Here is a 24,188-nt window from a genome sequence, read left to right as displayed (position 1 = left end):
ACCTTTGCTGTACCACCTCCAAAGCAAGTATATTCTTAGATATGGAGACCAAAATTGCACACAGTATTCCAGGTTTTGTCTCAGTAAAGCCCTGTACAGATGTCACAAGATTTCATTATTCCTGTACTCCAGTCCCCTTGCAATAAAGGCCAACATGCCATTTGCCTTCCTAATTGCTTTCTGTACCAGCATGCTAGTTTTCTGTGTTCCTTGTATGAATACACTCCAGTCTATCTGAACATCAACATTTAAAAGTTTCATGTCTTAGAAAAATATTTTGCTTTTCTATTCTTACTACCAAAGCAAGTAACCTCACACTAAAGGCCTGCTCAGGTAGGGAAAAAAGAACCTAACCGATCCACAGTGGACCCGAGCCCGACCTGGCCCGAGTCCCTCCGACTTTGCCCTAAACCCGCCCCAAACTCGGCCCGATCCGAGCCCGACCCAACCATCCCTTTATTTGCCTTCCGACTGGGAAGCTCCACGAAGCTGCAGCACATGTGCGATGACATCATAATGACGTCATCACGCACTGTGCAGACTCCGTTTCATCCCGGACTCACAGTTCAGGTAAGTTTTTTTTTGATACTTACCAGCAGAGCACTTAGTGCGTGGGTCCGGCCCAACCCGACCCGACCCGAGCCTGAAAGTCATATCCTGAAGATGGGCCCGACCCAACCCAGACCCGACACATGCTGTAGGGTCCCGTCGGGTTCAGGTAGGGTAGCAGGCCTCTACCTCACACTTCCCCACATTATACTCCATCTGCCACCTTGTTGCCCATTCATTTAACCTGTCCATATCTCTTTGCAGCCTTTTTGTGTCCTCTTCACAGCTTATGTTTCCACCTAGCTTTGCAGCATCAGCAAACTTCATTACATTACTCTCTGTCTCTTCGTCTAAGTCATTAATATAGATTGTAAATAGCTGAGGCCCCAGCACTGATCCTTGCGGCACTTAACTAGTTACAGCCTGCCAACTTGAAAATGCCCCATTTATCCCAACTCTACGCTTCCTGTTCAGGAACCAATCCTCCATCTACACTAATATATTAACCCCAACTCCAAACTCCTTTATCTTGCGCATTAGCGATTTGTGTGGCACCTTATCAAATGCCTTATGGAAATTAAAGTATACTACATCTACTGGTTCCCTTTTATCTAACCTACTAGTTACATCCTCAAAAAACTCTTCATAACTTTATCAAACACAATTTCCCTTTCATAAAACCATGTTGGCTTGTCTGCTCATACTATCATTTTCTAAATGCATTGTTAAGATTTCCTTAATAATAGATTCCACATTTTCTTGACAACTGATGTGAGGCTAACTGGCCTGTAATTCCCTGTTTTCACTCCCCCTTCTTTCTTGAATAGCGATGCTACATTTGCTAACTTCCAGTCCACTGGAACCATTCTAGAATAGGGGAGGCGGTGGCGCAGTGGTATTGTCACTGGACTAGTAACCCAGAGACCCAGGTATTTCCCTGGGGACATGGGTTCAAATCCCACCACAGCAGAAGGTGGAATTTGAATTCAATTAATAAATCTGGAATTTAAAGCTCGCCATAAAACCATTGTCAATTGTTGTAAAAACCTATCTGGTTCACTAACGTCCTTTAGAGAAGGAAATCTAATGGCCTTACCTGGTCTGGCCTACATGTGACTCCAGATTCACAGCAATGTGGTTGACTCTTACATGCCCTCTGAAATGGCCTAGCAAGCCACTCAATTCAAGGGCAATTAGGGATGGGCAATAAATGCTGGCCTGGCCTGGCCTGCGACGCCCACATCGAATGAATAATAAAAAAAGAATCTAGGGAATTTTGGAAAATTATAAACCGTTTATACACTATCTCAGCAGCTATTTCTTTTGGGGAAAAAAGCCCCAGGATGTAGATCCTGGGGATTAGTTGTCTTTTAGTCCCTTAGGTTTCTCGAAAACTTTTTCACTCCTGATACTAATTATCTAAAGTTCCTTGCTCTTATTAACCATGATGCATTCTCAGCGGAATTGTCACTACGTAGAAAGACACAGAATTTACAGCACAGAAATAGGACATTCAGCCCAACTGTTCCAGAACACAAGAACACATGAATAGGAGCCGGTGTAGACCATAAGGCCCATCGAGTCCGCTCCTCCATTCAAACGATCACGGCTGATCTTAGGATTCAACTCCACTTTTCCACCTGCTCACATACCCCATGATTCCCTAAGAGACCAAAAATCTGTATATCACAGCCTTAAATGTATTCAACGGTGAAACAGCCTCAACCCTCTGGGGTAGAGAATCTCAAAGATCCACAATCCTTTGCGTGAAGTAATTTCTCCTCATCTCAGTCCTAACTGATCAGCCCCTTATCCAGAGACTGCCCCCATGTTTTAGATTCCCTGACCAGTGGAAATAATCTCAGTATCTACCCTATCCAGCCCCTTCAGAATCGTGTATGTTTGAATGAGATCACCTCTCATTCTTCTAAACTCCAGCGAGTATAGTCCCAATTTACTCAGTTTCTTATCATAGGACAACCCCCTCATCCCAGGAACCAATCCAGTGAACCTTTGCTGTACTGCCTCCAATGCAAGTATATCCTTTCTTAAATGTGGGGGAAAACTGCACACAGTATTCCAGATGTGGTCTCACCAAAACCCTGTACAATTAGGCTTTTGATAAGATCCCGCAAAGGAGATTGGTCAAGAAGGTAAGAGCCCATGGGATCCAGAGCAATTTGGCAAATTGGATCTAAAATTGGCTTTGTGGCAGGAGGCAGAGGGTGACAGTCGTAGGTTGTTTTTGCGATTGGAAGCCTGTGACCAGTGGTGTACCACAGGGATCGGTGCTGGGACCCTTGCTGTCTGTAGTGTACATTAATGATTTAGACGAGAATATAGGAGGTATGATCAGTAAGTTCGTAGATGACACGAAAACTGGCGGTGTCATATAGTGAGGAGGAAAGCCTTAGATTACAGGACGATATAGATGGGCTGATAAGATGGGCAGAGCTGTGGCAAATGGAATTTAATCCTGAGAAGTGTGAGGTGATGCATTTTGGGAGGACAAACAAGTCAAGGGAATATACAAAGGATGGTAGGACCCTAAGAAATACAGAGGATCAGAGGGACCTTGGTGTACTTGTCCATAGATCACTGAAGGCAGCAGCAGAGGTAGATAAGGTGGTTAGGAAGGCATATGGGATACTTGCCTTTATTAGCTGAGGCATAGAATACAAGAGCAGGGAGGTTATGATGGAGCTGTATAAAACACTAGTTAGGCCACAGCTGGAGTACTGTGTACAGTTCTGATCACCACACTATAGGAAGGATGTGATTGCACTGGAGAGGGTGCAGAGGAGATTCACCAGGATGTTGCCTGGGCTGGAGCATTTCAGCTATGAAGAGAGACTGAAAAGGCTGGAGTTGTTTTCCTTAGAGCAGAGAAGGCTGAGGGGGGGACCTGATTGAGGTGTACACAATAATGAGGGGCATAGATCGGGTAAGATAGGAAGAAACTTTTTTGCTTAGTGGAGGGGTCAATGACCAGGGGGCATAGATTTAAGGTAAGGGGCAGGAGGTTTAGAGGGGATTTGAGGAAAAGTTTTTTTCACCCAGAGGGTGGTTGGAATCTGGAACGCACTGCCTGAAGGAGTGGTAGAGGCAGGAACCCTCACAACATTTAAGAAGTATTTGGATGAGCACTTGAAATGCCATACCATACAAGGCTAGGGACAAATTGCTGGAAAATCGGATTCGAATAGATAGGCTTGATGGCTGGCATAGACACGGTGGACCGAACAGTCTGTTTCTGTGCTGTATAACTCTATATCTCTATGATTCTAATTGTAACAATATTTCCTTATTCCTGTAGTCCAATTCCCTTGCAAAAAAGGCCAACGTGCCATTTGCCTTTCCAATTGCTTGCTGTACCTGCATGTTAACTTTCTGCGTTCCTTGTACAAGTACACCCAAGTCTCTTTGAACATCGAAACTTACAAGTTGCACACCTTTTTAAAAAAAATTCTGCTTTTCAATTCTTATGACCAAAGTACAATAACTTCACACTTCCCTACATTATACTCCATCTGTCGTCTTGTTGCCCACTCAGATAACCTGTCTATATCTCTTTGCAGCCTCTCTGTCCTCCCCACAGCTTGCCTTTACACCTACCTTTTGTATCATCAGCAAACTTAGATACATTACTCTCTGTCTCTTCATCTAAGTCATTAATATAGATTGTAAATAGCTGAGGCCCCAGCACAGACTCTTGCGGCATTCCACAATTTACTGCCTGCCAACTTGAAAATGCCTTGTTTATGCTTCCTGTCTGTTAACCAATCATCTATCCATGCTAATATTTTATCTCCAACACCATGCGCACCATGCGCCCTTATCTTGCCAATTAACCTTCTGTTACGAACAAGGTGGGAGTAATGCACTGTTAATTCAGTCCCACTACTCCACAGGTCATAGCATATTAGTAAAATTTCCCACCTACCAGAAAATAGTCAAATTGAATACTATTTTTTCCCAGAATAAAACACATCAAACCAGGTTTCTTTAAACAACAACAAAATTAACATTTATTAATAAACTAAGTATTAAACAATAATGAGATAACTCTAAAATAAAAGCAAAATACTGCGGATGCTGGAAATCTGAAACAAAAACAAGAAATGCTGGAATCACTCAGCAGGTCTGGCAGCATCTGTGGAAAGAGAAGCAGAGTTAACGTTTCGGGTCAGTTCCGAAGACGGGTCACTGACCCGAAACGTTAACTCTGCTTCTCTTTCCACAGATGCTGCCAGACCTGCTGAGTGATTCCAGCATTTCTTGTTTTTGTATGAGATAACTCTAGATGTGAAAGGATGCTTTTCAAACTTCTTATTCTTCCTAACCTTCATGCACATACAGACACATACATTAAAAAAAAAACAGTTAACAGGGAGAAAAGGATGTTTTAGTTTATAACAGTTTCTTAGGCATAATAAAATAACTAGGTTGTCACGTTCTGGTAGAATCTTTCCAGGTCAGTGAGGTGTCCCAGAGTCGAATAGTCAGATGCCACTCGAAGTCTCTGCAGGCAAGGTTGATGAACAGTCTGTGATGGGTAGGCATTCACGGCACTTTGTCTGCAGCAGGCGTCACGCAGATCTTTCAGCAAATGGTGTAGCAATAGGTCTACTTGGGTTTTAAATAGCAGTCTAGCAATAGAATCTTTCTTGAGCTTTCAGGATCTCCCCAAACATAAGAGGCAAAAGGAATCACTACTGAGGCAGAAGTTTTCAGACACTGGAGGCAATAGGAATCTTCCACCTTCAAAAGTGCAGGGCTTCCTCTCAGCAAAGGTGCCTTTCCCCACAGAGAGCAGCAACTCCTCTTTTCCTGGGTCTTTTCCTCTCCAGGCATCTTTTTTCTCTCTCCAGACAGACCACAGCCACCACCTCAAATGTAGAATTTCCTTTAACAAGAGAGACAAATCCTCTTTTTCAGGGAGAGGTCTTTTCTCTGGTCTGCAAAAACATAGGTTCCAGCCAGTATTTTCTGCCTCCTGCCTATCCAGTTCACTGATATTTTACAATGCAGAAGTGAAACTAAAACTCTAACAATCAAGTCATGTGACCTGTCATTTCCCTTGCTGCTGTTTGGAACAGGTGTCTTGCAGTCTGTCCCACTCAGTTCAAACACCAAGTTTCTGCATTCAATGTTCACAGAAAATCCTTTTTCTCAATCTTTTTAAAAACACACAGAATTCTAAGCTTTCAACTAAAAAAAAACCTCATGACACTTTTGTGTGACACCTTATCGAATGCCTTTTGGAAATCTGGTATACTACATCTACTGCTTCCCCTTTATCTGCCCTACTAGTTACCTCCTCAAAAAACTCTAATAAATTTGTCAAACAGGATTTCATTTATGGTAAAACCGTGTTGACTTGTTCTAATCATATGGTGCTTTTCTAAGTGCATTGTTAAGACTTCCTTAATAATAGATTCCAGCATTTTCCCAATGACTGCTGTTAGGCTAACTGGCCTGTTTTCTCCCTCCCTCCTTTCTTGAAAAGCAGTGTAACATTTGCTGACTTCCAATCTGATGGGACCATTCCCAAATCTAAGGAAGTTTGGAAAATCATAGCTAGCACATCCACTATATCTGAAGCTATCTCTTTTAGAACCCAAGGATGTAGGCCATCAGGTCCTGGAGATTTGTCAGATTTTATTCCCTTAAGTTTCTCCCAATACTTTTTCTCTGCTGATATGAATTTCCTTAATTTCCTCAGTCTCTTTAACCCCTAGGTTACTGTCTATTTCTGGTATGGAACTTGTGTCTTCTACTGTGAAGACAGACAAAATATTTGTTCAATACCTCTGCCATTTCCTCATTTCCCATGATAATTTCTCATGTCTCTGCTTCCAAGGGACCAACGTTTACTTTAGCTACTCTCTTCCTTTTGATATGCCTATAAAATCTTATTATTTTTTTTATATTACTGGCTAGTTCACTCATTCTATTTTTTCCTTTTTTTATCAACTTTTTGATGGCCTTTTGCTGATTTCTAAAACATTCCCAATTCTCAGACTTACTGCACTTTCTTGCAACATTATAACCTATTCTTTTAATCTAATACTGTCCTTAACTTCCTGAGTGAGCCACGGATGGGTCTTTCTGGCTGAGTTTTTGTTTTTCAAAGGAATGTATTGTTGTTGAACATTTTGAATTGTTTCTTTAAATGTTTCCCAAAGTTCATTTACCACCATACCTTTTAGTCTATTTACCTAATTTACCTTAACCGGTTCTCCGCTCATGCCTACATAATTGGCTTTGTTTAAGATTCTTGTTTGTGATTGGAGCATGTCGCTTTCAAGCTTAATGTGGAATTCAATGGCATTATGATCACTGTTTTCCAGAGGATCTTTTAGTATGACATTACTAATTAACCCTGTTTCATTGCACAATACTAGATCTAAGATAGATTTATCCCTAGTTGGCTCCACAATGTATTTCTCCAAGAAACTGTCCAGAAAACATTCTGCAAACTCATCTTATAGACCACTCCCGCCAATTTCATTGTAACAGTCTATATGAAGATGAAAGTCCCCCATTATTATTATATTGTCTTTGTTACAAGCTCCAATAATTTCTTATTTAATGTTCTGTCCAGTGGTGTAACTACTGTTAGGGGGGCTATAAGCTACTCCCACCACTATTTTCTGATCCTTGCTATTCCTTATTTCCACCCAGACTGATTCTACTTCATGATCTTCTGAGGCCAGATCCCTTCTCATTAATGCCTTTGTGTCATCCTTTACCATCAGTGCTACCCCTCCTCCTTTGCTATTCTGTCTGTCTTTCCAAAATATGGTGTACCCTGCAATATTTATTTCTCAGAGTTGATCACTATGTAACTATGGCCAGGATTTTACCCTTGGCGGACGGGAGCCGTCCACCAAATGAAAAGTCGGTGGTGAACCCGCTTCCGCCTGGCCTGGGGATCCGGCCCACATTTTGAGGGTCCGCGGTCTTTAATTGTTCTGAGGCGGGACTTCCACCTACTTGAGGCAGGAAGTCCCGTCTAATGGAGCTGCCGGCCAATAATGGGCTGGCAACTCTCTGTCCCAGCAGTGCCACCGGGAACGGTGGCGACTGCTGGGACTGCAGCCCAGCTTCGTGAGGAAGATGTCAGGGAACCCCGGAACGCAGGTAAGTTTTTGTTGCCTTGACGGAGGTGATGGGTCGGGCCCCCCGGTGAGGCAAGGGTGACCAATACAGGAGACGGGGAGCATTTTGGGGGTGGTTGGGGCAGTGGGGGCGGCCCTCCATCGGGCACAAGGTACCTGATCATGTGGGCCTCCCCCCAGGCCGGCAGAGAGCCGCCTGCTTTTAACAGGTGGCTTTTCGCGGGTCTGGCTGGCCGACCAGCTACAGGTAAAGTCCCCGTGGCGGTGGGCGGAGGCCACTTAAGGGGCTTAATTGGCCTGGAGGGGGCAGGTCGCATGTAGCCACCCTGCGTAAAGTGGAGGCGGGAGCAGGTTGGGAAGGGCCCCCCCAATTCTCCCGCTCCATTTTACGCCCCTCCCCCTCCCCTCCCTAACACGCCACTTTCCTGCTCTTTGGGGGGCATGAAATTCCAGTCTGTCTCTGTAATGGCGATTAGATCGAAATCATGTACTTCTATTTGTGCCACTAGTTCATCCATCCTTAGTTTTAGTTTTTAGTTTTAGAGATACAGCACTGAAACAGGCCCTTCGGCCCACCGAGTCTGTGCCGACCATCAACCACCCATTTATACTAATCCTACACTAATCCCATATTCCTACCACATCCCCACCTGTCCCTATATTTCCCTACCACCTACCTATACTAGTGACAATTTATAAAGGCCAATTTACCTATCAACCTGCAAGCCTTTGGCTGTGGGAGGAAACCGGAGCACCCGGAGAAAACCCACGCAGACACAGGGAGAACTTGCAAACTCCACACAGGCAGTACCCAGAATTGAACCGGGGTCGCTGGAGCTGTGAGGCTGCGGTGCTAACCACTGCGCCACTGTGCCGCCCCGATCCTATTGCAGATGCTTTGCGCATTCAGATATAGAACCTTTAATTTCATTCTTTTTGCTTCTATTCCCTTGAATGACCTTATTTGCTGATGTACAATTTCTGTTAAACTGTCTGCCCTTTCCTCTCCCATTCTGCTTGTCTTTACCCACAACACTATACTGTTCTATTGCCTTGACCTTTCTCTTTGGATTTCTAAATCTCATCTCTTCCAAACCCTTCCCCCACTCTTAGTTCACAATCTCCAGTCTTATCTGCTGGCTCACTCTTGAGTTTGTACACTCTGTCCCTTCCTGCCACACCCTGATTCTCATTATCCTTTTTGCGAGCTTGCTGTCTTGCCCTCTCCTCTCTCTCTTTAAATTATCACATCTTCCCTCACTTAATCCCTCACCCCCACTGGGGCGGCACAGTGGCGCAGTGGTTAGCACCGCAGCCTCACAGCTCCAGCGACCCGGGTTCAATTCTGGGTACTGCCTGTGTGGAGTTTGCAAGTTCTCCCTGTGTCTGCGTGGGTTTCCTCCGGGTGTTCCGGTTTCCTCCCACATGCCAAAGACTTGCAGGTTGATAGGTAAATTGGCCAGTAGGTGGTAGGGGAATGTGGGGATGTGGTAGGAATATGGAATTGGTGTAGGATTAGTATAAATGGGTGGTTGATGGTCGGCACAGACTCGGTGGGCCGAAGGGCCTGTTTCAGTGCTGTATCTCTAAAACTAAAAACTAAAACTAAAACTGATTCGTTTATAGCCTTCTGTACTGCCCTAAGTTATATGACTCGTATACGTCTATGCATGTGTTTATGCTCCACACAAGCCTCCTCCCACCCTATTTCATCTCAGCCTATCAGCATATCCTTCTATTCCTTTCTCCCTCGTGTGGTTATCTTCTCATTAAATGCATTGATGTTATTTGTCACAATCACTCCCTGTGGTAGTGAGTTCCACATTCTCACCACTCTTTGAGGAAGGAGGTTGCTCCTGAATTCTCTATCGGATGTATTAGTGACTGTTTTATATTTAAGGTCCCTAGTTCTGGTCTACCCACAAGTGGAAACATCTCTCTATCTCGGCTATCAAACCTGCTCATAATTTTAAGAACTTTATCAGGTCACTCTTCAGCCGTCTCTTTTCTCTGTTCAATTTAGCCTGGTAGGTCCAACAATGGCAAGCCAAGCAAAACTAGTGATTTTGCTGGTTTTGGTGCTGAATTTGTTTTCATTCCAATTTTTTTTTCATTACTAATTGGCTGAACTGTCACTTTAACTTGCACACATTTGCAGCTGCTGGTCAGGAGGCCATTTGACCCTCGAACCTGTTGCACTATTCAACCAGATCATGGCTGATCTGTATCTTAACTCCACTAACCTGCCTTGGTTCGATCCAGAATGTTGAGAACCTATTTCCTCCGGTAGGGGGATGTCCCAAAGCACTTCTTCACACAAAGGGCCGTGGAAATTTGAAACTCTCTCCCCCGAAAGTGTGTGGATGCTGGGGTTCAACTGGAGCTTTCGAGATTGGGATCGATGGATTTTTTGTCGGGTAAGAGTATCAAGGGATATGGAGCAAAGATGGGAAAGTTAAGTTGAGGTATAGATCTGCCGTGATCTGATTGAATAGTGGAGCAAGATTGAGGGCTGAGTGACCTCCTCCTGTTCTTTATGTTGCTATGGTTACATAACGACAGTGACTGGCCTATCATTGGTTTCAAAGCATTGTGGGCCATCCTGAAGATGTGAAATTGCTACACAAATGTAGGTTTTGTATTCTTTCTCAGCAATGTTTGCTTGTGGTTACAGAGCCCTGAGAATTACGGTGCCGATATATCAGAGTACAGACTGGAATGGGGCGAAGCAGAGGAATCCATGGAACTTGTTTACTGCGGTACGGAGACAGCCTTTGAGATCGACAGCCTCAAACCAGCTGCACATTACTGCTGCCGACTACAGGTAAGAGCGTTACAGTCTCTGTAAATCAGCTCCGGCCCTTCAACACGTCACTGGGCCTCTGCTGTTGGGCGATCCCTCCCAAACCGTTATAAAGCGACAAGACAGCCAGTCGCTTGTTCTGAACAATATCCACCAAGCCCTTTCATCTATATTTTGGATGAGACATTAAACAGAGGTCCAGTCTGCTCTCTCAAGACATTCCAAAGTGCTTCACGCACAATGACATACTTTTTGAAGTGTAGTCACTGCTGTAATATAGGAAACATGGCTGCCAATTTGCACACAGCAAGATCCCACAAACAGCAATGTGATAATGAACAGACCATCTGTTTTTTACTGATGCTGTCTCATTTGCCTTGTGTCTGTGCACGTAACCTTCCAACAGGAGCTACTGGACCTGCTTTGGGACAGCCTTAGCAATCAACAGGTCTGTCACTGTGTACACTGGGGTACAGCGCTGGTGGTTACAGATCTGTCACTGTATAACACTGGGACACAGTACTGGTGGGTACAGGTCTGTCACTGTATAACACTGGGATACAGTACTGGTGGTTACAGGTCTGTCACTGTATAACACTGGGACACAGTACTGGTGGGTACAGGTCTGTCACTGTATAACACTGGGATACAGTACTGGTGGTTACAGGTCTGTCACTGTATAATACTGGGGTACAGTGCTGGTGGTTACAGGTCTGTCACTGTATAACACTGTGGTACAATACTGGTGGATACAGGTCTGTCACTGTATAACACTGGCATACAGTACTGGTGGGTACAGATCTGTCACTGTATAGCACTGGGGTACAGTATTGGTGGGGACAGGTCTGTCACTGTATAACACTGGGGTACAGTACTGGTGGGTACAGGTCTGTCACTGTATAAAACTGGGGTACAATACTGGTGGGTACAGGTCTGTCACTGTATAACACAGAGGTACAGTGCTGGTGGGTACAGGTCTGTCACTGCATAACACGGGTACAGTACTGGTGGGTACAGGTCTGTCACTGTATAACACTGTGGTACAATACTGGTGGATACAGGTCTGTCACTGTATAACACTGGCATACAGTACTGGTGGGTACAGATCTGTCACTGTATAGCACTGGGGTACAGTATTGGTGGGGACAGGTCTGTCACTGTATAACACTGGGGTACAGTACTGGTGGGTACAGGTCTGTCACTGCATAAAACTGGGGTACAATACTGGTGGGTACAGGTCTGTCACTGTATAACACAGAGGTACAGTGCTGGTGGGTATGGGTCTGTCACTGTATAACACTGGGGTACAGTACTGGTGGGTACAGGTCTGTCACCGTATAACACAGAGTTACAGTGCTGGTGGGTACAGGTCTGTCACTGTATAACACAGAGGTACAGTGCTGGTGGGTACAGGTCTGTCACTGTATAACACTGAGGTACAATGCTGGTGGGTACAGGTCTGTCACTGTATAACACTGTGGTACAGTGCTGGTGGGTATGGGTCTGTCACTGTATAACACTGGGGTACAGTACTGGTGGGTACAGGTCTGTCACTGTATAACACTGGGGTACAGTACTGGTGGGTACAGGTCTGTCACTGTATAACACTGGGGTACAGTACTGGTGTGAACAGGTCTGTCACTGTATAACACTGTGGTACAGTACTGGCAGGTACAGGTCTGTCACTGTATAACACTGAGGTACAGTACTGGTGGGTACGGGTCTGTCACTGTTTAACACTGAGGTACAGTACTGGTGGGTATAGGTCTGTCACTGTTTAACACTGAGGTACAGTACTGGTGGGTACAGGTCTGTCACTGTTTAACACTGAGGTACAGTACTGGTGGGTACAGGTCTGTCACTGTTTAACACTGAGGTACAGTACTGGTGGGTACAGGTCTGTCACTGTATAACACTGAGGTACAGTACTGGTGGGTACAGGTCTGTCACTGTATAACACTGAGGTACAGTACTGGTGGGTTCAGGTCTGTCACTGTATAACACTGGGGTACAGTACTGGTGGGTACAGGTCTGTCACTGTTTAACACTGAGGTACAGTACTGGTGGGTACAGGTCTGTCACTGCATAACACTGAGGTACAGTACTGGTGGGTACGGGTCTGTCACTGTTTAACACTGAGGTACAGTACTGGTGGGTACAGGTCTGTCACTGCATAACACTGAGGTACAGTACTGGTAGGTATGGGTCTGTCACTGTATAAATCTGAGGTACAGTACTGGTGGGTACAGGTCTGTCACTGTATAACACTGTGGTACAGTACTGGTGGGTACAGGTCTGTCACTGTATAACACTGAGGTACAGTACTGGTGGGTACAGGTCTGTCACTGTATAACACTGAGGTACAGTACTGGTGGGTACAGGTCTGTCACTGTATAACACTGGGGTACAGTACTGGTGGGTACAGGTCTGTCACTGTATAACACTGAGGTACAGTACTGGTGGGTACAGGTCTGTCACTGTATAACACTGAGGTACAGTACTGGTGGGTACAGGTCTGTCACTGTATAACACTGGGGTACAGTACTGGTGGGTACAGGTCTGTCACTGTATAACACTGGGGTACAGTACTGGCGGGTACAGTTCTGTCACTGTATAACACTGGGGTACAGTACTGGTGGGTACAGGTCTGTCACTGTATAACACTGGGGTACAGTACTGGTGGGGACAAGTCTGTCACTGTATAACACTGAGGTACAGTACTGGTGGGTACAGGTCTGTCACTGTATAACACTGAGGTACAGTACTGGTGGGTACAGGTCTGTCACTGTATAACACTGGGGTACAGTACTGGTGGGTACAGGTCTGTCACTGTATAACACTGGGGTACAGTACTGGTGGGTACAGGTCTGTCACTGTATAACACTGGGGTACAGTACTGGCGGGTACAGGTGTGCCATTGAAAACGACTGTCTTTGAACTCACCTCACCCAGATCTCTCGTTTCATTATTTATTTATTTATTGGTGCCACAAATGTTGTTAAAATGTAATTGTGAGGTGATGAGAAAGGGCACTGTCAGCTCTATTGGATGTACTGCAGCGTACAATCTGTATTCATCAGTCGGCACCAGCTGGTAACTAATGGCTGTTCAGCTGCGAGGAACTGATGCTCTGAATATATCTCCATTTGACATAATAAATGGGTTCATGAAACGAGTTAGTGAGTGATACTGGTGCATGACACACAGGCCAGCGTACCATTTGAAATGTGCTTTGAATAATTTTTGTACGAAAAAATAAATAAAAGGAGGTAAGTTTCCATCACCTCACTCGTTAATTTTGGTTCCTTTTTTGTGTTCTGAATGTGAAGGTAATAACATTTCATTCTGAAGGTAATTGTGCCAATGTAGCAAACGTGTACTAGATTTCAGAATCCATGAAGCACGCACGCACACACACACATACACACACATACACATGCACACACACCTGTCTTCAGTTGCTCAGCTGCACAAACCTGACAAGTGCTTTCAGTCATTTGCAGGTTCTGCTGATTGCTCTGTTATCTGTCTTTTTTTTGAAATTTTCTTTGATATGTAGTTACAGGAGGAGTCCATTCAGCCCCTTGAGCCTGTTCCTTAAATGTATCAGATTATGGCTGATCTGCACCTCAATTGTATTTACCCAACCTGGCTCCATATCCCTCAACTCTCATATTCAACAAAAGTCATGATTGCAGTCTTTAAAAGCTCCAATTGACCCCCAGCTGTTGGTGGGAGAGAGTTCCAGATTTCCACTGGCCTTTGTGTGAAGAAGTGCTTCCTGACATCACTCCTGAACGGCCTGGCTCGAATTTTAGAATTGTGTCCTCTTGTTCTGCATTCCCCTGCCAGAGGAAATAGTTTCCCTCTGTCGACCCAGTCTCTATCGTTTTAAATGCTACTCCTTAATCTTTTGTACTCAAGGCAATACAAGCCTAAATCGATGCAACCTGCCCTCATAATTGAACCATTATAGCTCCAGTATCATTCTGGTGAATCTGCATTGTACCCCATCCAAGGCCAACATATCCTTGCTGAGGTGTGGTGCCCATAACTGAACACAGTTACTCTCAGAGGGGCTGTGACCAGAGCTGTAACATAACTTCCAGCTCGCAGTAATCTGCCCCTTTTGAGATGACGGCTAATGTTTTTTGCGCCTGTGCACTAGCTTTTAGTTATTTGTCTCCATGCACATCCAAATCTCCTTACTCCTTCACAGCTCCAAGTTTCTCACCATTTAAGAATTTTATTTTATATTTGCTTTTGTCATGGGATGTGGGCGTGGCTGGCTAGGCCAGCATTTTTTCCCCATCCCTAATTGCCCTTAAGAAGGTGGTGGTGAGCTGCCTTCTTGAACCGCTGCAGTCCATGTGGTGTAGGTACATCAACAGTGCTGTTAGAAAGGGAGTTTCAGGATTTTGGCCCAGCAACAGTGAAGGAACAGTGATATAGTTCCAAGTCAGGATGGTGTGTAGCTTGGAAGGGAACTTGCAGGCGGTGATGTTCCCCTGCATCTGCTGCCCTTGTCCGTCTAGGTGGTAGAGGTCGTGGGTTTGGAAGGTGCTGTCTGAGGAGCCTTGGTGTGTTGCTGCAGTGCATCTTGTAGATGGTACACACTGCTGCCACTGTGCGTTGGTGGTGGAGGGAGTGAATTTGAAGGTAGTGGATGGGGTGCTGATATTGTCCTGATCGTGTCGAGCTTCCTGAGTGTTGTTAGGGCCACACACATCCAGGCATCACCCTCCTGACTTGTGCCTCGTAGATGATGGACAGGCTTTGGGGAGTCAGGAGGTGAGTTACGCGCCACAGAATTCCCAGCCTCTGACCTGCTCTTGTAGCCAATGGTAACCCCAGGATGTTGATAGTGGGGGTTTCAGCAATGGTAATGCTGTTGAATGTCAAGGGGAGATGGTTAAATGCTCTCTTGTTTGAAATGGTCATTGTCTGGCACTTGTGTGGCACAAATATTACTTGCCACTTACCAGCCCAAGCCTGAATGTTGTCCAGGTCTTGTTGCATATGGACACAGACTGCTTCACTATCTGAGGAGTTGCTAATGGTAGTGAACATTGTACAATCATCAGTGAACATCCCCATTTCTGACTTTATGATGCAGGGCAGTTCATTGATGAAACAGCTGAAGATGGTTGGGCCAAGGACACTACCTTGAGGAACCCCTGCAGCAATGCCCAGGGGCTGAGATAGAGTCATAGAGTTATACAGCACAGAAACAGACCCTTCAGCCCATCATGTCTGTGCTGGCCATCAAGCACCTATCTATTCTAATCTCATTTTCCAGCACTTGGCCCGTAGCCTTGTATACTATGGCGTTTCAAGTGCACATCTAAATATTATTTAAACATTGTGAGGGTTCCTGCCTCTACCACCCCTTCAGGCCGTGTGTTCCAGATTCCAACCACCCTCTGGGTGAAAACATTTTTCCTCAAATCCCCTCTAAACCTCTTGCCCCTTCCCTTAAATATATGCCCCTTGGTTATTGATCCCTCCGCTAAGCGAAAAAGTTTCTTCCTATCTATCCTATCAATGCCCCTCATGATTTTGTATACAATAATTGGCCTCCAACAACCACAGCCATCTTCCTTTTGTGCTAGGTATGACTCCAACAAGTGGAAAGTTTTCCCCCCGATTCCGATTGACTCCAGTTTTGCTTGGGCTCCTTGATGCCATACTCGGTCAAATGCTGCCTTGATATTAAAGGCAGTCACTCTCAGCTCACCTTGAGTTCAACCATTTTGTCCATGTTTGGACCAGGACTGTAATGAGGTCAGGAGCTGAGTGGCCCTGGCGGAACCCAAACTGAGCATCAGTGAGCAGGTTATTGCTGTTTAAGTGGCACTTGATAGCACTGTTGAAGACACCTTCCATCACTTAACTGCTGACGGGGTGGTAATTGGCCAGATTGGCTTTGTCCTACTTTTTGTGCACAGGACATACTTAGGCAATTTTCCACATTGTCGGGTAGATGCCAGTGTTGTGGCTGTACTGGAACAGTTTGGCTAGGGGCGAGACTAGTTCTGGAGCACAAGTCTTCAGTGCTGTTGCTGGGATTTTGCCAGGACCCATAGCTTTTGCTGTATCCAGTGTTTCTCGATATCACATGTAGTGAATTGAATTGGCTGAAGACTGGCATCTGTGATGCTGGGAACCTCAGGAGGAGGCCGAGATAGATCATCCATTTGGCACTTCTGGCTGAAGGTGGATGCAAATGCTTCAGCCTTGTGTTTTGCACTGATGTGCTGGGATCCTCCATCATTGAGGATGGGGATATTTGTGGAGCCTCCTCCAGTTAGTTGTTGAATTGTCCACCCCCATTCACGACTCTATGTGGCAGAGCTTAGATCTGATCCATTAGTTGTGGGATCGCTTAACTCTGTCTATTGCATGCTGCTTCCACTGTTTGGCATGCCAGTAGTCCTGTGTTGTAGCTTCACCTCATTTTTAGCTATGTGTGGTGCCGCTCCTGGCATGCCCTCTTGCATACTTCATTGAACCAGGGTTGATTCCCTGGCTTGATATTAGTGGTAGAGTGGGGGATATGCCGAGCCATGAAGTTACAGATCGTGTTTGAATATAATTCTGCTGCAGCTGATGGCCCACAGAGCCTCTTGGGTGCCCAGTTTTGAGTTGCTAGATCTGTTCTGAATCTATCCCATTTAGCACGGAGATAGTGCCACACAACACGATGGTGGGTATCTTCAGGGTGAAGACGGGACTTCATTTTCACAAGGATTGCGCGGTGGTCACTCCTACCAATAGTGTCATGGACAGATGCATCTGCGACAGGTAGATTGGTGCGGATGAGGGCAAGTTGCTTTTTTCCTCTTGTTGGTTCCTTCACCACCTGCCGCATGCCCAGTTTAGCAGCTATGTCCTTTAGGACTCGGCCAGCTCGGTCAGTAGTGGTGCTACCGAGCCACTCTTGGTGATGGACATTGAGTACATTCTGTGCTCTTGCCACCCTCAGTGCTTCTTCCAATTGGTGTTCAACATAGAGAAGCACTGATTCATCAGCCGAGGGGGGAGGAGAGGTAGGGGGGAGGAGAGGTGGGGCGGCGGTAGGTGGCAATTAGCAGGAGGTTTCCTTGCCTATGTTTGACCTGATGCCATAAGACGTCCTGGGTTCCAGAGTCAATGTTGAGGACTCCCAGGGCAACTCCCTCTTGACTGTATACCACTGTGCCGCCACCTCAGTGGGACAGGACATACCCAGGGATGGTGATGGTGGTGTCTGGGACATTGTCTGTAAGGTATGATTCAGTGAGTATGACTATGTCAGGTGTTGCTTGACTCGTCTGTGGGACAGCTCTCCCAGTTTTGGCACAAGTCCACAGATGTTAGTAAGGAAGAGTTTGCAGGTTCGACAGGGCTGATTCCCATTTGTCTTTCTCCTATCCGAAGTTGTTGCCCTCATACCTCCCTACACTTATCTCAATCTGCCACACTTTTGACCACTCACTTAATCTGTTATGGAACCATAAGCTCCTACAGCACAGAAGGAAACCATTCAGCCCATTGTGCCTGTGCCAGCTCTTTGAAAGTGCTATCCAATTCCCTTCAGAAGAGTACTGTTGAATCTGCCTTCACCTCCCTTTGAGGGTCTTGAAAGGTGCTATATAAATGCAAGTTCTTACTTTATCCAGTGAGCCCTGTGCTTGTGGACAATTATCCTTGGTTGCGATGCTGCTGTGCTTGATCAGCTTACAGGCATTCAGCATGCAGCTCATGGATGAGTAATGGCCATTTGGGTGAGGTTGCAAAGCATGTCTGGTGCCTGTGGACCTGTTGGTCAGTGAGGAGTCAATGTGGGGAGGACTTTCAATTGGCCTCGTGTTGTCAAAAACACACAATTTACATCAATGAAAAAGAATATTTCTATAGCGCCTTTCACAAATTCAGGACGTTCCAAAGCACTTTACCTCCAATTAAAACATTTTGAAGCACAGCGTCTTTGTAATGTAGGAAACACGGCAGCCAATTAGAACACGGCAAGCTCCCACAAACAGAGATGTGATGATGACCAGGTCATCTGTATTTTTAGTCATATTATTTGAGGGATAGGTAGAATTCCCCTGCTCTTCTTTGAAATGGTGCCATGGGATCTTTTTATGCCCACCAGTGAGGGCAGACAGGGTCTCGGTTTTAGTGTTTCATCTGACAGCACCTCAGACACTGCCTCAGTACTGCACCGGGAGTGTCGGTCGAGGTCATAGGCTTCAGTCTCTGGAGCGGGACTCAAACCCATGACCTCTGACTCGGAGGTGAGAATGCTCCCACTGAGCCACAGCTGAAATCTGAGAGTGGATTTAGGAAGGGGAAAAGTTGCTAGAAAACCTAGACAGATAATGAATCGGGCATCAAAGATTTGAAAGACCATTACAAAGTATGGAAGGTAGTGGAGATAATTATAAACCAAGCACAGAGAACTTGGATGGTCATGTAGATTAATAGTGAGAATTAGAATGTTATTTTGTTCAGGTGCATGAACATTACAGACCCTCAGGGTTGAATCAGTTATCTTGACATTACTCAGAATGGTTACTACCAGCACTGATGACAACAGCCATAATTATACTCACACATTATCTCACTCTTATATACACCTGTAATTTGTATATCAATATTAATAGAAATAGGCTTTAGAAACTTCAAATGAACAGGCAATGACTCATGTTGCTAAACTCTGATGTTCATTGCAGCCTTCACTCTGCAGTTCTGAGAAATGTACAGTTTTTAGCAACAGGGAAAAGAGCATTAGGGCAAACAAAACAGTTCCTTTTTATAAATCAGCCACCCAACTTCTCAACGACAACTACTTGATTTATATAGCGCCTTTAATGTAATAAAGCATCCTTGGGTGCTTCACAAGAGTGTTATAAAGCAAAATTTGTCACTAAACCATATAAAGGACTTCCAGGAATACAACTACAGGATTACAATGCATGTATGTAAATGCATAAAGTATGGTCAATAAGGTCGGAGAGCTACAAGCACAAATTGCAGTATGGGAATACGATGTAGCAGCGATAATGGAAACATGGCTTAAAAATGGTGAGGACTGGGTGTTTAATATTCAAAGATGTTCAGAAAAGATAGGGAAGGAACAAAGGGAGGTGGGGCGGCAGTACTGACCAGGGAAGACATTGTAGTATTGGAAAGAGTGGATGTCCATGTGGGGCAAAGTGTACAATTCATTTGGTTGGAGTTGAGAAGCAAAAAAAAAAATCACATTTCTGGGGGAATTCTATAGGCTTCCAAATAGAGAGAGAGATAGAGGAGCAAATCTGCGCTGAAATCAGATGTGCAAGAACTATAGAGTGGTGATATTGGGGGACTTTAATTACTCAAATATTGATTGAGATCATGTTAGAGTATTGGGGGAGGAACTTCGGAAATGTGTTCGGGAGAACTTCTTTGACCAGTATGTTCTCAGTCCAGCTCGGAAGGAGGCATTGCTGGATCTGGTGCTGGGGGATGAGGTGGGCTAATTGGACCAAGTATCTGTGGGGGAATGCTTGAGTAAGAGTGATCATTGTATCAAAAGGTTTAGGAACATAGCAGCAGGAATAGGCCATTCAGCCCAACGAGGCTGCTCCGCCATTCAATCCAATCATGGATGATCATCAACTCCAATGCCTTTCTCCCACATTATCCCCATATCCCTTTGTCATTGGTATTTAGAAATCTGTCAATCTCTGCTTTAAACATACTCAATGACGGAGCTTCCACAGCCCTCTGAGGTAGAGAATTCCAAAGATTCACAACCCTCTGAGTAAAGAAATGTCTCCTCATCTTGGTCCTAAGTGACTTCCCCCTTATTTTGAAATTGTGTCCCTTGGTTCCAGACTCCCCAACCAGGGGAAACATCTTAGCTGCATCTACCCTGTCTATCCCTTTAAGTATATTGTAGGTTTCAATGAGATCACCTCCGCTCAGTCCGTAAGCATGGACCCCGAGCTTCCGGTTGCTTGCCATTCCAACACTTCCCCCTGCTCTCATGCCAGCATTTCTGTCTTTGGCCTGCTCCAGTGTTCCAGTGAACATCAACGCATTAGATAGAAATTAACCCTTAAAACTCCTCACCAGACTCTGCAGCTCTCAGTGCAGGCCAATTTAGATTAGTAATGGAGAAGAGCAAGGAGAAATCTAAAGTAGAACTTCTAAATTGGAGGAGGGCTAATTTCAATGGGATGAGAAGGGGATCTAGCCAGGGTGAAATGGAACCAAAGACTCACAGGAAAAACTGTAACGGAACAATGAGTGATCTTTAACGAAGAGCTGTTTCAGGTACAGGCTATTGACAAGGATAAAAGGTCAGGAAAGCAAAACCAGAGCCCCTTTTTTTTTATTCATTCATGGGAGGTGGGCGTCACTGGCCAGGCCAGCATTTATTGCCCATCCCTAATTGCTCTTGAGAAGGTGGTGGTGAGCTGCTTTCTTGAACCGCTGCAGTCCATTTGGGGTAGGTGCACCCACAGTGCTGTTAGGAAGGGAGTTCCAGGATTTTGACCCAGATTGGATGATGGAGATAGCGATTATGATGAAACAAAAAAAGAGGGTGTATGATACATGGCAGGTGAATTCTTCATGCAAGAATCAGGTTGAAGACTATCAGTGAAGAGGAAAATAAGACTGGCAAATAGAGAATATGAGAATAGAATGGCAGTCAACATAAAAGAGAAGCCAGAAATCTTCTGCAGACATGTAGATAGTAAACAGGTAGCAGGTGGGGCCTATTAGGGACAAAAAGCATGATCGATGCTTAGAAGCACAGGGCAAGGCTAGAATACTTAATGAGTACTTTGTATCGGGGTTTACTCAAGGAGAGGTTGCTGATAAAATATTGGTAGAAGGGGAGATGATAGAGGTAATGGATGAGGTGAAAACTGAGAGGCAGGATGTACTGGAAATGCTGGCTATGCTGAGAGAGTATGTTACCCTGTCTGGATGGCTTGCCTCCCAGGTTGCTAAAGGAAGTGGGGGTGGAGATAGCAGAAGGGCTTACCATAAATCTTCCAATCTTCCCTAGATACGGGGGAGGTGCCAGAGGATTGGAGAGTGGCAAATGTGGCACCCTTATTCAAGAAAGGGTGTAAGGACATTCCTAGTAACTACAGGATGGTTAATTTAACATCCGTGGTGGGTAAGGTTTTAGAAACAATAAACAGGGACAAAATCAGCAGGCACCTGAAGAGGTTCAAGTTAATTGAGAGTTGGCGTGGATTTTTAAAAGGCAGATCATGCTTGACTAATCTAAATAATTTTTTTGGATGAAATAACTGAGAAGGTTGATGAAGGGAATGCAATGGATGTTGTTTATATGGATTTTAAGAAAGCATTTGGAAAAGTCCCACATAAAAGGCTGGCTAACAAAATTAAGGCTCATGGAATAGGAGGTCAGTGTCAGCTTGGATTTTAAAAATTGACTTAAGGACAGAAAACAAGGAGTCATGGTAAATGGTTATTTTTCAGACTGTAAGATGGTAGACTCTGGTGGTCCCCAAGGATCATTGGAATAGAGAGTAGCATTTCAAAATTTGCAAATGATACCAAACTTAGAGGTGTGGCTAACAGTGAGGATGAAACAAATCGACTGTAACAGGACATAGGCTAGAAAAATGAGCAGACAAGTGGCAGATGGAATTCAATGCAGAGAAGTGTGAGGTGGTGAATTTTGGCGAAGGGATGGGGCAAAGTCATATAGACTTAATCGCACAGTTCTAAAGAGTGTGCAGGGACAGAGGGATCTGGGGGTGCATGTGCATCGATCTTTGAAGGTAGCATGACATATTGAGAAAGTGGTTAGTAAAGCAGTTGTATTCAGCTAGGCTCCAACACCGGAAACATCAGAGGAATGTACGCATAAGAGAGCTTTTGGGCCAACCATCAAGAAGATCGACCCCTCAAGTCTAAATCAGGGGACACGATCACTGACCAACGCAAGCAAATGGACCACTGGGTGGAACACTACCTAGAATTATACTCCAGGGAAAATGTTGTCACCAAGACCGCCGTCAATGCAGCCCAGTCTCTGCCAGTCATGGATGAGCTGGACGAACAGCCAACAAAATCAGAACTCAGTGATGCCCCTGAAATAATCAAGAGTGCCAAGCCTGCTATACTCTCTGCACTCCATGAACTACTTTGCCTGTGCTGGGATGAGGGAGCAGTACGACAGGACATGCGCGATGCCAATATCATCCCCTCTAGAAGAACAAGGGTGACCGCGGTGACTGCAACAACTACCGTGGAATCTCCCTGCTCAGCATAATAGGGAAAGTCTTCGCTCGAGTCGTTTTGAACAGGCTCCAGAAGCTGGCTGAGTGTGTCGAACCTGAGGCACAGTGTGACTTTTGAGCAGAGAGATCCACCATTAACATGCTGTTCTCCCTTCGCCAGCTACAGGAGAAATGCTGTGAACAACAGATGCCCCTCTACGTTGCTTTCATAGATCTCACCTTTGACCTTTCTTGAATAAGCCTTTGACCTCGTCAGCAGATGTGGTCTCTTCAGACTACTAGCAAAGATCGGATGTCCACCAAAGCTACTAAGTATCATCACCTCATTCCATGACAATACGAAAGGCACAATTCAGCATAGCGGTGCCTCATCAGACCCCTTTCCTATCCTGAATGGCGTGTAACAGGGCTGTGTTCTCACACCTACACTGTTTGGAATCTTCTTCTCCCTGCTGCTCTCACATGCGTTCAAGTCCTCAGAAGAAGGAATTTTCCTCCACACAAGATGAGGTGGCAGGTTGTTCAACCTTGCCCGTCTAAGAGCAAAGACCAAAGTACGGAAGGTCCTCATCAGGGAACTCCTTTTTGCTGACGATGCTGCATTAACATCTCACACTGAAGAGTGTCTGCAGAGTCTCATCGACAGGTTTGTGGCTGCCTGCAACGAATTTGGCCGAACCATCAGCCTCAAGAAAACGAATATCATGGGGCAGGATGTCAGAAATGCTCCATCCATCAATATTGGCGACCACGCTCTGGAAGTGGTTCAAAAGTTCACCTACCTAGGCTCAATTATCACCAGTAACCTGTCTGTAGATGCAGAAATCAACAAGCGCATGGGAAAGGCTTCCACTGCTATGTCCAGACTGGCCAAGAGAGTGTGGGAAAATGGCGCACTGACACGGAACACAAAAGTCCGAGTGTATCAAGCCTGTGTCCTCAGTACCTTGTTCTATGGCAGCGAGGCCTGGACAACGTACGTCAGACAAAAGCGACGTCTCAATTCATTCCATCTTCGCTGCCTCCGGAGAATACTTGGCATCAGGTGGCAGGACCGTATCTCCAACACAGAAGTTCTTGAGGCGGCCAACATCCCCAGCATACACACCCTACTGAGCCAGCGGCGCTTGAGATGGCTTGGCCATGTGAACTGCATGGAAGATGGCAGGATCCCCAAAGACACATTGTACAGCACGCTCGTTACTGGTATCAGACCCGCCGGCCGTCCATGTCTCCGCTTTAAAGACGTCTGCAAACACGACACGAAGTCCTGTGACATTGATCACAAGTCAGTTGCCAGTGATCGCCAGAGCTGGCGGACAGCCATAAAGGCGGGGCTAAAGAGTGGCGAGTCGAAGAGACTTAGCTGTTGGCAGGAAAAAAGACAGAAGCACAAGTAGAGAGCCAACTATGTAACAGCCCCAACAACCAATTTTATCTGCAGCGCCTGTGGAA

At 45.4% G+C, this 24,188-nt stretch overlaps 1 protein-coding gene across 1 annotated transcript in view; it reads left to right on the top strand.

The window, feature by feature from the left end:
• Window positions 1-24,188, top strand: part of fndc3ba (fibronectin type III domain containing 3Ba) — a 448,154-nt gene that overhangs the window by 373,708 nt on the left and 50,258 nt on the right. Inside the window, exon 21 of the mRNA XM_068042776.1 lies at window positions 10,348-10,497. Coding sequence (XP_067898877.1) covers window positions 10,348-10,497 — 150 coding nt within the window. The remainder of the gene's footprint in view (window positions 1-10,347; window positions 10,498-24,188) is intronic.

The sequence above is a fragment of the Heterodontus francisci genome, chromosome 11 (assembly GCF_036365525.1).
Source record: "Heterodontus francisci isolate sHetFra1 chromosome 11, sHetFra1.hap1, whole genome shotgun sequence".
Taxonomy (NCBI): domain Eukaryota; kingdom Metazoa; phylum Chordata; class Chondrichthyes; order Heterodontiformes; family Heterodontidae; genus Heterodontus; species Heterodontus francisci.
Note: the sequence above shows the minus strand (reverse complement) of the source record. Positions and strands in the feature narration are given on the sequence as shown.